The 16,648-nt window shown below is 31.8% G+C and overlaps 1 protein-coding gene across 3 annotated transcripts in view; it reads left to right on the top strand.

The window, feature by feature from the left end:
- Nucleotides 1-16,648, top strand: part of LOC126845810 (neurotrimin-like) — a 98,196-nt gene that overhangs the window by 42,970 nt on the left and 38,578 nt on the right. For all 3 annotated transcript variants that reach the window (XM_050584729.1, XM_050584728.1, XM_050584727.1), the window contains exons 3-4: nucleotides 10,122-10,329; nucleotides 15,916-16,074. In XM_050584729.1, coding sequence (XP_050440686.1) covers nucleotides 10,122-10,329; nucleotides 15,916-16,074 — 367 coding nt within the window. The remainder of the gene's footprint in view (nucleotides 1-10,121; nucleotides 10,330-15,915; nucleotides 16,075-16,648) is intronic.

Below are 16,648 nucleotides of genomic sequence, written 5' to 3'. Positions count from 1 at the left end.
CCGTCTGGGATTGCTCGAGATTTAGCTCAATAAATGGAAAGTGGATGTGATACACCTACCTAGGAAAAAAGTGGCCTTTTTCGTAATATTGTATAATATATATGTATACATTTATGATTGTATAATTCGTGTAGCTTTTTCCGTTAAAACCGCAACAAATCTAACTCGCGGCCATGGCTTTCGGGTTTTGCTTTTCATTTCGAATTACGAACAGAACAAAAAAACATTCGCACAACAATATAATAACATACAAACGACACGAATCAAAGTCGCCACGCGCTTACCTACTTCGTCCGAACACCGGCCCATGGTAGCGGAGCGCGGTCGTAAATAAATCACGTGACCCCGAGCAGTGAGCGCACGTATTATTGTAATATTAGTAGTAGTAGTAAGTATAGTACATATATATATATATATATATGGCACAGGACTAGCGGTAAAAGTGGGTAGAGCGTCCTTAAATAATAAAGTATAAGGTAGAAAAAAATCGGATATAAAAAATACTGACCCGATGACGAAAACTCAATTTACATACTTATTTAATACTAATGGAATTTCGACCGGTTGTGAAGAGAGCTTCTGCGTATAATCTCAAAGCTGCCGCGGTAAAATTATATTATGTAAATAGACTTTGCCAAAGAAAACCGTTTCCCGATATAATTGTTATTACCAGCCGCCGGCGCCTACCGTCTATTTTCTTTTTGAGTATATAATATTTTTATTTTTCAAACCCGTACAAAGTCATCGTTTATAAAAAAAAACAAGTGCTACGTACATACCAGTTGATATTCGATTAGGAGGTGCCCGCGTTCACGCTAATGTTAATGCGGTCACAAAAACGAAACAAAGGGAACAAATAAAAATGTATGTATTGGTAAATTAGGATAAGTGCTGCGTACACGCCGTCTAAGGTCAGAGTTAGTTAAACATTTAAACTATACGGTCCTCTGCATGAACACTCATAAACGTTTTAGACTGTATAAACCAATCGATGGCAAAATTCAACTTTCCAAAATACAAACAAACCAAAATATTATTCTACACAATGTATACAGACAGCAAATGTTCACGGTTGAACTAATTAATTACATCAGTTAGCGTAGTTAGCGTAAAAAACTTACTTCTTAATACGTTTTGTGTTTTCTTTGTATAAGTTCTCAAGACTTCAATTATCCTCTTGTATAAATAATGTATTGACGAGTACAAAATCAATGGCAATAGCTATATGTACGACTTTCAAGTGGTCTTGTTTTTTATTTCATATTCTGTGTTTTTATTAAAACTTATTTCGTACACAAATAACGAAACACCATAACAAATGTTTGATAAGATTATTTTTAATATTAATTTAAACGTTATTCCAGTGCCTTAAATATTTTCTAATGACCTTTAAACAAACTCTGAATACTACTGTTGAACTTAGTGACATTTTAGCAATTATCATGTTGATAATAATAGTATCTTACATTATTTGTATCTTACATTATATTGATGATTGTGTTTTATTATACGTTTGTTATTATGAATGTTATTTACATAATTAGTGCATTACCATCCGGCAATCTACAAGGGATGATGTGATTTTTATTTTCAAAAAAACTTTCTTCGGGTGGGCAGAGTAGGTATTGAAGAGATTATAAAGATGAAAAAGAATCATTATTAAAACTTAGCTACCTACCGATTTTCATTTTTAATTCTATTACTTTTACTTGGATGGAATAATCTTTCGAATATCTTATGAAGTGAATAAATTAAAATGGATTAATTGCAATATATATGAGGGATATACCTTTTTTTTTTACAGTTTAATCGCTTATAAAGATTTATGAAAATTAAAAGATGACTACTAATACTAATAATAGTCAATACGCTGTACACCCTTTCCACAGGCACTGAGAGGTTAGCTCAATTTGAGAGTGGTTTTATATGTTTTCGGGGTCAATAAATTCGAATCCTACATTATATTTCGCAAAAGCCCGTAATAAGTCATTGCTATTAACAAATTTCGATAGATTTTTATAAACAATCGGCTATACGTTAAAAGTGGTTAATGCTATAAACAAATATTTCTAATAAATATTATTTCCTATATTTTAACAAAGAATTTAGCTTTTGAATCATGTAAATCGATCAATTATTTCCTTAGATCAATTATCAATCGTTTATCGGCTAAGAGCGGTCAATTGGAGCAACGCGAGGCGCTATGACGTGTTTTTTTTAGCTAAACAGTCATTGTAATTGTCAAAATGTTTGATTAAACAATTATTCCTTACATTCTAAGAAAGATTTTTCCTCATTATATCTCGGTAGAATAATTAGATTCGGAGATATTGAGACATTGTATATGTTTTTTCACATTCGTTTGTGTGAAAAACTAAATTTAGTCAACATTATGGAATATTATGTTTTATTATAATAATTTTACGGTCAATATGAGTACCTTATAGTTTTACTTTTCATCAATATAAACATTATCACAGGAATCTGTCTAGAAATTACTAGAATATTACTTCAGTAAAGACCAAAGTTGTTGGTGTCAGTTTATTTTACCACAAGCCTCATTATTGAAAACACCATTTGCCGTCGTAGCAATAATTGTTGGAAAACAAACTGCATTTTTAGGTTGAAAAAATTGTAACAAATAATTTGCGCTGTGGACTGGTGTACGCCATAATGTCTAGTTTTTTTATTAATTGTGGTTCGACGCACTACCTAAAAGAAGAAGTTTAATGTGACTAAATATACAACAGTACAATGTTACCAGGAACCGCGTGATTTTATGCTATAATAATGTAGTAAATAGGAACTTTCAAGTAGACAATTAACACGTGACTGTATAGGCGTTGAAAAATTATCGCTGTGCGAGACATCTTAATTACAGCATGCTACAATGTCGTGTGTGATAGGTATCAGCGTTCGAACGCGTTAACGAGGCAATTCGCCGTTTTATTGTCAAATTATGCCACGATAAATAACAACGTCAGTGCTACTGGATTTCCATATTATACTGTATAAATACTAGTCAAAACTCGCGCCTGCAATTTACCTTACAAACCTATTCAACTGCCGTCATTATAGCTTGGCACATTATACGCGTGTACATATTAATTTGTTGTTTTTTAACAGAAAATAGAAATTTCTCTCTAAAAAAATATCTATAATTCTTATCACGATTAAAATACCATAGAGTGTATCGACTGGTAGTATCGAAAAACACCCCTAAAAACACTAAAGTCTTTATAACTTCTATAGTTTTTGAAATAGACAACTATAAATTTTAGCAGAATATTTAAATTGAATTGACACAATCACAGGTGAAATAGTAGATCGCCTAGCTTATGCGATTAAAATACATTTGTTTTCATAATTCATTGTTTACCTTAGAGTTAGCATTAAAATATTCGACTACAAGTATTAAAGATTACTTAGCAACTATATAGAATTTTTTTTATATACTTCAGAAGAACAAAAAAATGATATCCACCATTATGCCAAAGACCTTATTATCTATCAATTTCTGCTAACTCATAGTATGATAATTAATATCATTGGAGCTGAGGTAATTTCTATAGTAATTAGTCATTCCACACACTAAAATAGTGACATCAAGTATGGTAGGTCTTAAATTATCCGAAAAACTCTATAAAATCAAAATTGTTTAGTTGAAAAGCTTATAGGTATTAAGTATTATAGGCACTAAGTAATATTCGAAGTCTAATTTTAGCGATACGTTTAAAATATTTAAAGAAATTTTAAATTAAATCCTTCTACAAGATTACAATATAATATAATATAATATCCCGTAAAACATTATTATTTTAAAATCAAAATCTACAACAAATGAACAAGCTAAATGATGTTGGCTGACAATTTCTTTGATGAGATTAAGAATTCTTAAATATTTTGGTCGGTCATTTTTTGGTGGTACATTGATATTTTACATAGTTATTAGTATTCTTAATATTATCAACTCGATAATAAAACAAAAATAAGAAATCATTTAAGTATCAATTTTAATATAGGTGGATCAAAATGAAAAAGCTGTTTTTATACTGCTTTAAAATATAAATAATAGTTGTGATGCTCTATAAATCTGTTTTTTATATTGTCTGTGTACACTGAACATCATATGTTTTATACCCACGTTTTTGAAATATGAATTTGGGGGCCCTTCTGTTGGTTACCGAGATTTATCGTCCTAATGGCGGTCCAAGTTTAATATTTTCTTTTGCAAACTTTCAACGAGCGAGATTCATTTGCAGAGTTCAGTTGGACCTCGTAAGTAATCTCACCGTATCTCGATCATAACTAAACCGAAGTTTTAAGATTTTAGGCTGGCGAAAAACAACAAGTAAACACAAGCACAATAAGTGATAAGACGGCGTTATCGAGCTCGTTGTTGTTTTCCGGCTAATTTGTGTCATAATAATGCGGTGAGCATGGGATTTAAATTATTCCCAATCCCTGGGGTAGCTCCACCCGAGTAACTGATAGTCATTTACTGCGTAGTTCACACAAAACAAAACAATGTAAAAAAAATTGCCCCCTTGTGTGTACCACCGGTTATTTAAGTATTTCCGGCAAATTTTCATACATGTCATTTATTATATTTATCATGAGTATAACGGGCTACGCGATTGTCGCGACCAAGGCGGTTTTCTCTTGCCCGCCAAAAGTGTTTTCCATCATCAGCACCAACGTTTCTTATCTGGTCACCCAAGATCAAGTTCTTAATACTGAAAATTCAAACTGTATTTTATTATTGTACGCAGTGCGGTTGTACTTCATACAGTCGTTGTTACGTTGAGAGAAAAATGAAATGAAGCGTTTTCTTTGTATACTTATTTATAAAGTCAGGACTTGATAACATTTTAGAACGTATATTTCATAAATGCGGTAAATTAGTATAATATGCCTCTTTTACCTTAACGTCGTTGCCTGTTGGCCACGGGCAAGGTCGCGAGGCATAAATATAACTTCTTATAATGTTTTTGAAAAGGGTTACAGGAATACTCAGGATATAGTCTACAAGATACCTACACAGAAATAAAAGTTTGAGCTTTGCAATTATCATATTGATAACTGGACGTTCCCCGTGGACGTTACTCGACTAATAGCACGCTAATGTTTGGCTAATTGTTATGTCTCTTATAAAAAATTGTATGAATTTATCTTTATTAAAAATCAGTACTAATAATGTTGACGTTATTTAACGCAAACCTGAATTTTAACCGGGCCGTTTTATTTTAATCAAGCATATTTTTCGAGCTCCGAGAAAGTGATAATTTTGCATTACTAATAAATATACAAATTATTACTAATCACACGTGCCTTTGTCATAATATACAATATTACAGACTAAAGGCTCTTTTCACAGCATAACGCGAGACAAAGATATTTTAATATAAAATATACTTTGGTGATAATGATCCGTCATAAAAAGCGTTATAAAGAACTTTATGAAGTTATAAGAATGATAATCGATACGAAAAAAATAGTAGAAATAAACGGATAAGAGACTAATATGGTGTAGTGATAGCTCATAAGAACGATGGTTGAAAAGTAGTCTAATTATTATTCATTTGCATAGTAGTAACTATAGTAAGTACATTACAGAAACTAAATCTATTATTTTCAGTTTCTATAACAGTCTCGATCATAACAAGCCTCTATTAAAAAATACAATGTTTTATAATTTCACATAGGTGTGTACTGTGTTCATAGAAATCTAAGAGAGAGGGCAGTATGTACCTTACCGGGTCGTAGACTATACTTAGGCGTCTGAGTATTGCGATTCTCACTCTAACTGAATGTACTCGGGTGTACAATACGATGTGTCACACACATCATAATAATAATATATAACGTCATTTCGTTATTGGACTTACGGCGATGGTAAACTACACCTATATCCATCGACTACCACCGTCAGACGGTGGCGGTGTGCGTTTGTAATGAGCCGCAATAATTAACCGTGTACGTGGTTTTTAAGTATCGAATCGCGAGGTTAAATGGTCGTGTCCTTAATAATAGGGTGTTCATTTTGCGTCCATTAAGCAAATGAGACTTTTTTATTATTATTATTTTTTTTTGCTCCCGTTCAGGTGTCGATAATAGGGACACAAAAGTAACCGCCGTACACCGCCTCGGCGAAATGTAATTAGACCGCGGTAGTAAATTTTAATTAATGTCGACCGAGGATTGAAGGGGAGAGAAATGATTGCAAAGGTCAATGGCGTTTTAATACCACGTCTTCTCTTCCCGCTCAAACGGCTTTTACTCCCGCCTTTTCGACTATAGCTGTTTATTTATATATATTTACATTATATAATGCTATGTATTGTTGTCATAATAATATTAAACAACGTCATACCTAATATACAATAAACTGTACCTACGCGCAGCTGGTCGGTAAAAAATAAAAGACCGAAAAAAGGATATTATAAAACCTGTCGTTGTGGCGTTGTTTATTTTTGCCCGCTTATTAAAGGTCGTTTTTTGGTCGCCGAAATTTCATGTCAAAGGTCGAATACAAGAGCTCTGAGGGTAACCTTTATTGACTCTATACCTAACTTTCGGTTACTTAATATTTGTTAAGCATTTATCCACAATTTCGTATTCGGGGCACCAATTTCGTATATTCACGATACAAGTTTAATATCTTGTTTGTTTGTCCCCAAATTCGAACGTTCGTCTTGGAATCATTATGACGTATAATTATGTACCTATTCGACGGTATCCATGTAATATACTATTGAAATATCAACATTTATTTTTTCTCAAATTATTACATGTTATTATAAATGTGTGTAACCAACAAAATATAAATAAATAAAATATGAACTGCGTGACTCTAAACCAAATATTGCACACGCATATTGATCGACAACAAAAAACATAATTATTCAATAAATTATTAAACGTTTTCTTTTCCTATTCTTCTTTGTAGCGTTAATTTTCTTGCCTTGTATTCGGAGTGTAATTATAAGCTATAGATCATTATTGTTATTAACAAATGTTCATCATTTTAGTTTTGACATATGGTTTTTAAAAATTAAATAGCGGCTTTTTTATATATTTAATACTGAGAGCCATTTTTTGTCACGAACTAATTCCAAACGGCTACGTGGATTTACCTTTACGTAGCAATACCATGGACATAAACTTTAGTTGATTGAGAAATTAATATGATGTGTAACACTTCTATGTTATCCACTATGATTCTGATGATATGTTCGCATTACAAAAAAGTTAGTATAATTTTTATGAGCATAAAAAAGCAAAAACGCCAATAAACGGAATTGTCAGCTAAACTAAATTGCATTAAACTCGCCCATTTATTATATATGTACAGGGTGTCACGGAAAATTCTACCGAGCTTCAAATGAAACATTTAGGATGCTCTATGGGTACAGTAAATGGTATTCATTTTTTAAAAATTTAAAAATTATTTAAAATAGAACTTATACCTCATTAAAAAATGGTCTTACGAAAAAAATAATTTCAGATTTGAAATCAGGAGACGAAATCTTGTTGAATTGATATGGAACATAATTGTTTAGTATATGGCCACACATACGTCCACAGGGTGGCCACTGAGTGGCCGGCATGTGACTAAAACCAACAAATGGCATGCGACACATAATTTAATATAAAAGAATACTAAGAACACCACTGAATTGAGAATACAATTCTAACCCAAAATGATGTGTCACATTTCATAAGTTGGTTTTGGTCATATGCTGGCCACTTAGTGGCTACTCGGTGGACGCATGTGTGGCTAGATACCAAAAAAATCATGTTACATATCAATTCAACAAGATTTTTTCTCCCAATTTCAAATCTGAAATTATTTTTTTCGTAAGGCCATTTTATTAATGAGATACGAGTTCTATTTTAAATAATTTTAAAAATTAAAAAAAATGAATACCATTTATTGTACCCATAGAGCATCCTAAATGTCTCATTTGAAGCTCGGTAGAACTTTCCGTGACACCCTGTATACAGTGCTATTGTATATTGGGTTCTGTTTATTGTTGGCGTTATTATGCAATGTTATCATATGTTTTTTTGTCTGGTATAACGATAAACACGAGTAACCGGTCGTTGACCAATTTTTTTTTACGGTAATCTGAAAATCGCGGTTCTTATTTTACGGTCGCCATTATTATATTATTTCTTTGGAAAAATACATATTATTATAACTTACAATGTCAAACTCGCCGTTACAATATATTATTATTATTATTCCTCTTGATCCCTTAGCACCGACTGTACAGAAGGCGGATTTAGAGGTGTACTGTACAAGTCCTGACCGTACCGAACGGTAAATGCGTGAAAAGTGTTATTTAACACCCTAGCAGCTTTTGCCGCTAACACTTCCGAGTTTGCGGGAAAAAAGTACAATAAAGAAAATAATAAACTAAACAAATCAAGACAGTTTATTATTTTTTCATTTTTTCAACTAGAATAAAAATAAATTTATGACTGAATTAATTTTTCCTGTATGCGACACAGCAGTCAATTTTCGTTAAAGTAAAACCTACAGATGCTAAGCAACGCGATATTAAAAACATTCTAGGAATAAAGAAAAAAATTCTGGAATTAAAAAGTACATTCATTTGAATTGAACCCTTAGCCCTTAGGTATACCGTTGTCTTATTTTTAGATTCGTGGAGTGGCTTTATAAGTATACAAATAAATTCAATGACATTTTTCGGTTGAGAAACATTTGACACTAAACGGTTTTCTACTTAAGTTTAAAAATGTACAGAATTCCATATTATGTATAAACTCGTTTTTCACAATAATTATAATGTAATATTCTTAAAATGTCAAAAAGTGACTTGTTTAGGACAACACGAAAAAAATATCCTGTATTTTCTTGGTAAACAATTGATTGCTGCTTTTTGTTTCATAATAAATTCGCATGAGGTTGAATAAAATTTTGCACATAGTACATTTAAGTAAATGTATAGTACATTATTGGTATTATTGTGTTGGGATCTGCAATTTTGATAATTAAAAAGTTAAAAAGTATTTTATTTACAAATAATATGAAATAAATGATTTTTTAAATTGTAAAAGGCATTAGATACTTACAATATTATACACATGATAACTTTTGTGCGATACATCATTTTGTAAAAAAATATAAAATAAGTGTACTTCTTGTTAACACACGTGTACATGTATTTAAAGCAAAACCGTTCCGATATTTTAGCGCACGTGTTATCATTTAATGTGCTGTTATTATTATTATTAAAAGGGATCGCTTTCTATCTTCCTTCCGTTATAACCCCGGAGCACGAAAATCCGGTTTGCCTCGATAAGTCGAGGTACCTTCCTTTTCATTGAATATATTATTAATAAACATTATCCATCAGACGCCCGATCTCACTTTTCGATAAAATAAACAATTTACAAAATTACACCGACGCGTCTTAATTACATATAGGAAAAATTTTAATTTTTTTTAAATCCAACCTAGTGTGATATATTATTTAATATTATTAAACTAAACGTAAATGATGCTAAGGCATAGGTACCCCGGTGTGGTTTCCTAAGCGTCTTGTCAAGCACGGTGTATACGATATTCCTCACCTCGCCCAATCAAAATCTGCATAGATTTCACACATAAATCAAGTTAATGCCATCCGCCCGCAGATGCATTCTCCTTTCCACCAGCCATTCATATACACACTGAACGCGCGTATAGACACACCGACTTACTTTGACGGATCTACAAGTGCTCTACACGATTAAGCGCCACGCTATTAATCAGTAACCGCCTATTGTAGGACACATAATGTTCTGATGACGGTTAACCTCGAAGACGTGTACATAATAATGCATTATTCACCGAACAGCCAGCCAATACATCTCGTCTCTCTCCTGCCCCTGTCGCCCACCACCAAAGGCAAAGTCTCGGCTTACGTCGAAAATGTCTCTCACGCGCTTTGCTTGGTGTAAAATTGTTTTTTGTCATTTCCATTCAAAAAGGGTTGCCGTTCGTCTCTCGAAACATTAACATGATCTTTGCACGACGTGCAGTTGATGTACTTACTAGTTACTATTGTCAAATGTCTAGATTTTATATGTGTATTGTTTTTAACTTGCAGGTGGCTTGGCTTCGGGTCGACACGCAGACCATATTGACCATCCACAACCACGTGATCACGAAAAACCATCGGATAGGCGTGTCTCACACTGACCACAGAACGTGGCACATACACATCCGAGAAGTAAGAGAGTCCGACCGTGGATGGTACATGTGCCAAATCAACACGGATCCGATGAAAAGTCAATTGGGATTTATGGATATTGTCGGTGAGTCTAAGTTGCGTAGAATACTAGGTTTGTAACAAATGTATGAGACAAGCATTATACAAATTTTCAATGCGTCAATTATCAACCAAATTTTTAAGAAATTAATTGTTTTTTAATAATTCTTAAAGATTTAAAAAACGCAATATTATTTACCGGCGTCATCTTATTTTGTTCAACCGAATGCAACTGTTCTAATCAGGTGTAAAAATTAAGATAAAACCGGTAAGTATATAGCGTGAAACCTTTCTTAACGGACACCTCTCATTAGCGGTCACGCTCTCAATACCGGATACTTCTAATTCTCCCGCAGAAATACATGCTTAGCAGAGGAATAATAACCTCTCATTGGCAATATGTTATCTACTTTATTTTACAAAATAACACAATGCCAATGATACAATTTCTGTTGGTAAAAATTTACAATTGGTAAATAGTTCACTAAATATTATAGAATTAGTAACTTTTCGAAACTAAAATGAAATGAGCGACGAAGAAGAGTATGGGACACGGGAGACTCTTGAAAACATAAATATTTATTTAAATTTAAAAATAGAAAATTGACAAAAAGAAAATTTGCAATTTTATATTAAAAAAACTATAATGTATAACAATTCACAATCTAAAATAATAAATTAAAAAAGTTAATATATATTATGTATAATAATTATTAATAAATTATAATAATACGTATGTTTTATTATTTTATCATTAGTGCAATAATCAATATTAAATAATAAATATATGTATATTATGTTGTGCTATTGTTTTTTTAGATTTTTGGCAATAATAAATTGGTCAATCAATTTACTAACACCTTTTAATAGCGGACAATTTCTTTATAATCATTTATTGTTCGCTAATACCGTTTCACTGCATAGCTTGTTAACTAAATCTCAAATAGGGCGGTTAGAGTTCGAATATTTTGATAGTATTCTATAATTAAACATTGTCATTTGCCGGTAATGTTGGGTATATCGAAAATTGGATATTTTCGATTATTACAACGATAACAGTATTGTATAGGTAATCGTTAAGTACTTAAAATAACGGTAACTGGTTAATTTGATGTACGTTTCGTTAATTATTGGTACAACCAATAAATGTGATTACTATAGTTAATTAAAATTTCCAATATACAATTAATCAATTTATGGATTCAATTGTCTTTCATTTTTTTTTTTTTTAGACAAATACGAGTAATTTCACGGTATTTTTAACTTTGATTGAAATTTCAATCGTTAAGAAAAAATTACCTAGTGAAAATTATTATACGATATTTTTTAATGATAATATTAAAATGTTATGATATTTATTTTAAATGAAAACGATAAAACAATTTATTGTTTTGTTCGCTGTGACTAATGATGACACAAGGGTGCTTCGAACAGAGTTTGTTTTAAGCATAATTCTATTCTAACAGACTGTACATTTTTATTTGGAAAAAAGATTTTACTATCACGAGGCGCTGGTTTCAAATTATATTTTAACGTTATAACTTCTAATTGAATTAATTTGTTTTTATTTCCTAACGTGCCCTATAATATTATAGGATTAGGTATTAATGATTTCATTTTGTATTTTATACACTGTACATATACGACTTATATTATTTCTTATACTGTCACTGGCTACTAGAGATTTTGTGAGTTCATATTTTGAATACTGGGCCACAGTTATTACATCATATTACGTGATGTTCGCATTTCATATTAACATTTCAAGTGCACTACACCGTAAGAGTTTCGATATTTGATTTGGGTCCGGTATATCAAAAAAATTGTTTTCGAAGCTCACCTTTATCAAGCAACGGTCAATGGTGTTGTTGACTAGTACATATTCGAGTTAATAAACGAGTTTGACCGTCCGTACGGTTTACAATATAAAAATGACATCATTATTATTATACTTTCAATTTACAAGTAGTTCAATCTACCGAGCGCTATTGAGTTGTTTGACTAACCTGTTGATTGCTACCTTACCTTAGAAAACTTCTAATTTATAAATATCATCATCCATTTTAATAAAATTAAAAACACTTATTTATTGTAAATTGAAATTACACGATAAATCTAATTTGTTATAACTAATTAGAAATACAATTATACCGCTTGTGACGTAGTGTTTCACCTTATCAACAATAGACATTGGTCAGTTATTTAGGCTCAAGTGATAGCCACTTCTGTAAAGGATAAAATTACTATATTATTATAGGTAAGCATTTTGGTTCCACAGCCGCTATCTGCCGTGTAATTAATATACCTATACGGTATCGATTTGGAACAGATTTCGGCTAGCATATAATATCGTTACAGCCTCTTTCGTCTACCGCTATACTACACTGTACACACAGGTATTATACAGTATTCTAATAAATGACTCGCTTATACTAAATTATGTATAAACTGTCATTGCCAGGTGGTTGGTAGTACCCCGTCTCAATTCGGCACTTGCTGAGTGTAATTGGTTAGAGTTCCAGCAGTCCATTCGGTTAGAATAATTTGTGACTGGGAAAAGCGAGCGGCGGTGTATACGAGAGGGTTCAAAGGACTTAAAAGCCAATCTGTGCCCTTCAAACGTTCTCTCGGAGATTGCGGCGGTGACTTATTGACTGTCTATGTACACTGCATATATTTATGCGGTATATATACGCACACAAACTCACACTCCTACTACCACTATATTGCCCGTTTTAAATAGGCCTTTGCGGCCAGCCACAATGCTCTCATTTGCATCTTATTGGAACCTTTGTGTATGTATGCTCATAAGGGTACACTAGCATCGGTAATTATGGTGCCTATATGTGGCTCGCTGTGCTCTTTATACAGCCACACAGTAAACACTCGTTTGGTTGCAACAGCTTAATACTGTTAATGTTGTGTATGGAAAGCTTTGGCGTACGCAGAGATTAGAGAAAAGTCTCAGTAAAATACTATCCAAAAAAGAGAGTTGTTGGTTTTATAAGCCACACATAATACCTGTGGTAACTGGCGAGGTCATTTATATTATAATGCTCGTGGCATGTGTGGTGATGGTATGAATAAATTAGTATCATAAATTATAACACTTTGTTTGATATTTTTGATAAACTGAATTTATCAACATTATTTGTAGGCGATGCTATCATAGATTAATAATTCATTGAAACGAGCCAATGTTAGGCAAAAAATTGTCACAAAATTCTACAATTAACCTATTTAAAAATTTTAAATTGTATATTCAGGGGTAATCAATTTATTTTAATCTACTAGATTTTTCGGGAAATATTTGTAATTTTGTAGTTTTTCTTTTTGAAAATAGTTTTGTTCAACTTTATGAATAATTATTCAAAACTGTTCATCCTTCGGTCAACTTTTCCAATATATTGTTCTTAATATAAAAAATTGGTGAAACGGGACATTATATTAGTTAGTAAATATGTTAAACCATTTAAGTTTCAAAAATCCACAACTCTCTTAGAACTACCCATTGAAATAAATACTTGAAAATGTTTTAATATCAAAAAAAAAGTACCATAACATTATATGCCATTTTATAATATAATAAATGGTCTGCTAGTATACTCTGAAAATATGAGTGGCTCACTTCAAGCTAAATGCCTTGAATAATGAGGATTCGACGGCAAATATTACACAATTGTACTTGTAACTCATATATTGCTAAATTATTTTTAATTTCTTAAATCATCGAATTAGATTTCTCCATTTTTTTTCAATAGATGTTAGTTTTACAAATAGGATTTTATTTTCCTGGGAAATTGAGTAACATAATCAAAGAGGTTAACATGTTCGTTTTGATACTTATGTGTTTTAATATAAAAGGATTAAATAAATTAAAAAATAAATAAACTTAATTTTTTTTTTGTCTCAAGATAAGTATATATATTTTTAAATAGGTATTTTTATTCAGATTTTTAAATATTTCTAACTTTGTGATTTATTATTAATTTTACATAAATATGTAGATATTTTTTTTGTTTCCATTTGGCATGGAATATCCAATATGTATTATGATTAAGTTTTCAGCAAAATTGCATATAAATTTTAAGTTACACATTTGACTTAGGTCATTAACAGCTATAATCATGAATATTTATGTTTGCCGCCGGGTATAGATTATTTTTGTTCAAATCATTTTAATATCTTCTAAAGTCTAAATCAATTTTATAATGCAAACATTATTTGAACGGTTAAGAATAAAGCCATAATCTCTGCGAAAAAGTAGATATCATCAAATTATAAGCTTGTGTAGCAAGAAAAATACAAATAAAACGGTTTATCGACAGGTGTGTACTAAAATTGCCTATACAACGTTCCGGCATAAGAATGTTATGCCTAGTTGATGCATTACAAAATGATTTTTTTATGTTTTAAATATCTCAATGATGATTTCAAACACTGGAGTTGTTTTGACATCTCGATTGTTATTCAGAGTTTATTTGAATTAAAAAAAACAATAGAAATAGCTATTATATAACCGTTATTTTATAACTTTTAACGACTAACGTAAACGACATGATATGGTTTGCCATACAAATAGCGGATAACAAATACAATTTTTTTTTATAGACAACATGATTTATTAGTACTGATTATCTATGCCAAACCGTTACTTTATTACAAATTGTAATTGATAATTTTAGTTCTAAAGTAAAAATATCACGTTGATAATATTTTTATAATAATATTTTATTATGTTTAAATCGAAAAGTTTACGCAGCGGTAAATATAAACAGTAACAGCTATTATGATTAATTTACGCATGAACAATTCGTGGAATACATTTTTATATCGTATAATAATAATAATAACAAAATAAAAGGATTTAAACCAAACAGTTCGTGATGCCAGGGTGTCGAATATATAAGTATATTTATGTAAATAAAATAAACCGTTAAATGAAAAGATTGACAATCCGATGTGTTTTCTAAGTAATTCGGATAAGAACTAAGTTACAGCTTTATAATAATACGTATAAAAAATATAAATAAAAATCGTATTAAACGCGTCACCGAGTGGAGTCTGAGTGACAAGTTTGTAGGCGAAGAAAAGCAAAATAAAATTAATAAAAATAAACGTTTACGGATTGAAGTCGGCGGCAAGGGGGGTTGTTAAAAACCTTAAGAAAGTCCCAAAGTCAATTTATCAGTATGGTGCACGTTGCGTCCGCGCACTAGAAGGATAAAGGGTGGTTGAGGATTTGTCATTATACACTTGCAGTGAAAACTTTTTTGCCCCATTCCTTCCCGCAAATCTCCATTGTTGACGGAGCCGACGTGGGATGTTTGTGAGTGACAAAAGATTTAATGAATCATGAAGTTGGCAAAACGGCTTCAATGATGCGTATGCACTTATCGAAGACGGCCGCGGAGAGTGGATTAAAACTTGGCCATTTCTTCGTCGTCTTCTTGTCTTTTCATCCCTCTCCTTACTTAACCCTAACGGTGCGGGACATTTTCAAAATCAATCGAATTACACTTATAGGTACTTCTTACATTCGTGCCGTTTTCACAGTCTGTCTTTAACTTTCGTTTGCCGCCGTCTTTTTTTTTTTTGTGAGTATTAATCTCATGTCGTTTATTGTTTACAGTGCCTCCTGACATACTGGACTACCCCACCAGCACGGATATGAACGTCCGAGAAGGAAGTAATGTTTCTCTAAGATGCGCAGCGTCCGGATCGCCGGCCCCGAACATCACGTGGCGCCGCGAAGGAGGTGAACAGATCCAGATGGAACGTGGAAAACAAGGTTGGCTTAGTAGCTTATTAATTTAATTGAAACCGACTTGAATGGCAACTAATTAGCTCATTCCGGTGTATCTGGTATCCATTATGAACCAGACTACACAAGATTGTTCTCAAAAGTGCTGTACACTAAATTAGTTGATTGTGGTTTGAGTAATCAACCGATAATTTCTGGTAAGTATATCAAAAAAATATGGTGGGCACGCCGCACCGGTCAATTGATTGCTGAATTACTTGTCAGTTATCATATTATAGAATATTTTGTGGTCTAATCAATCATCACACATAAGTATATAATGTATAAAACGTCAGCTAAAAAAAAAAAAAGTCAAAATTAAATAACAATTTTGATTTTCAGCTTATTATTTTGAATGTTTGTAACATTAAACATATTTACTGTATCAATAGTTCTAGAGGTTGATTGACCTTGCGAGTTGTCAAGAGGTTTATATTAACTGTAATATTGAGAAAAGGTAAAATTAAAAGGGGTAGGGCTTTATGTTGGCGCCATTTGTAATAGAAATAAAAATAAAATAAAAATGGGGACAAGATGTATACGGGATATAAGGTATGTTTTG

Source organism: Adelges cooleyi, unplaced genomic scaffold, assembly GCF_023614345.1.
Source record: "Adelges cooleyi isolate 19-005CV unplaced genomic scaffold, UGA_ACOO_1.1 ACOO_flye_CR_arks_rails_tigmint_CR_PRNA_8, whole genome shotgun sequence".
Taxonomy (NCBI): domain Eukaryota; kingdom Metazoa; phylum Arthropoda; class Insecta; order Hemiptera; family Adelgidae; genus Adelges; species Adelges cooleyi.
The sequence above is the reverse complement of the archived record's forward strand: the minus strand, read 5'-3'. Positions and strand labels throughout refer to the sequence as shown.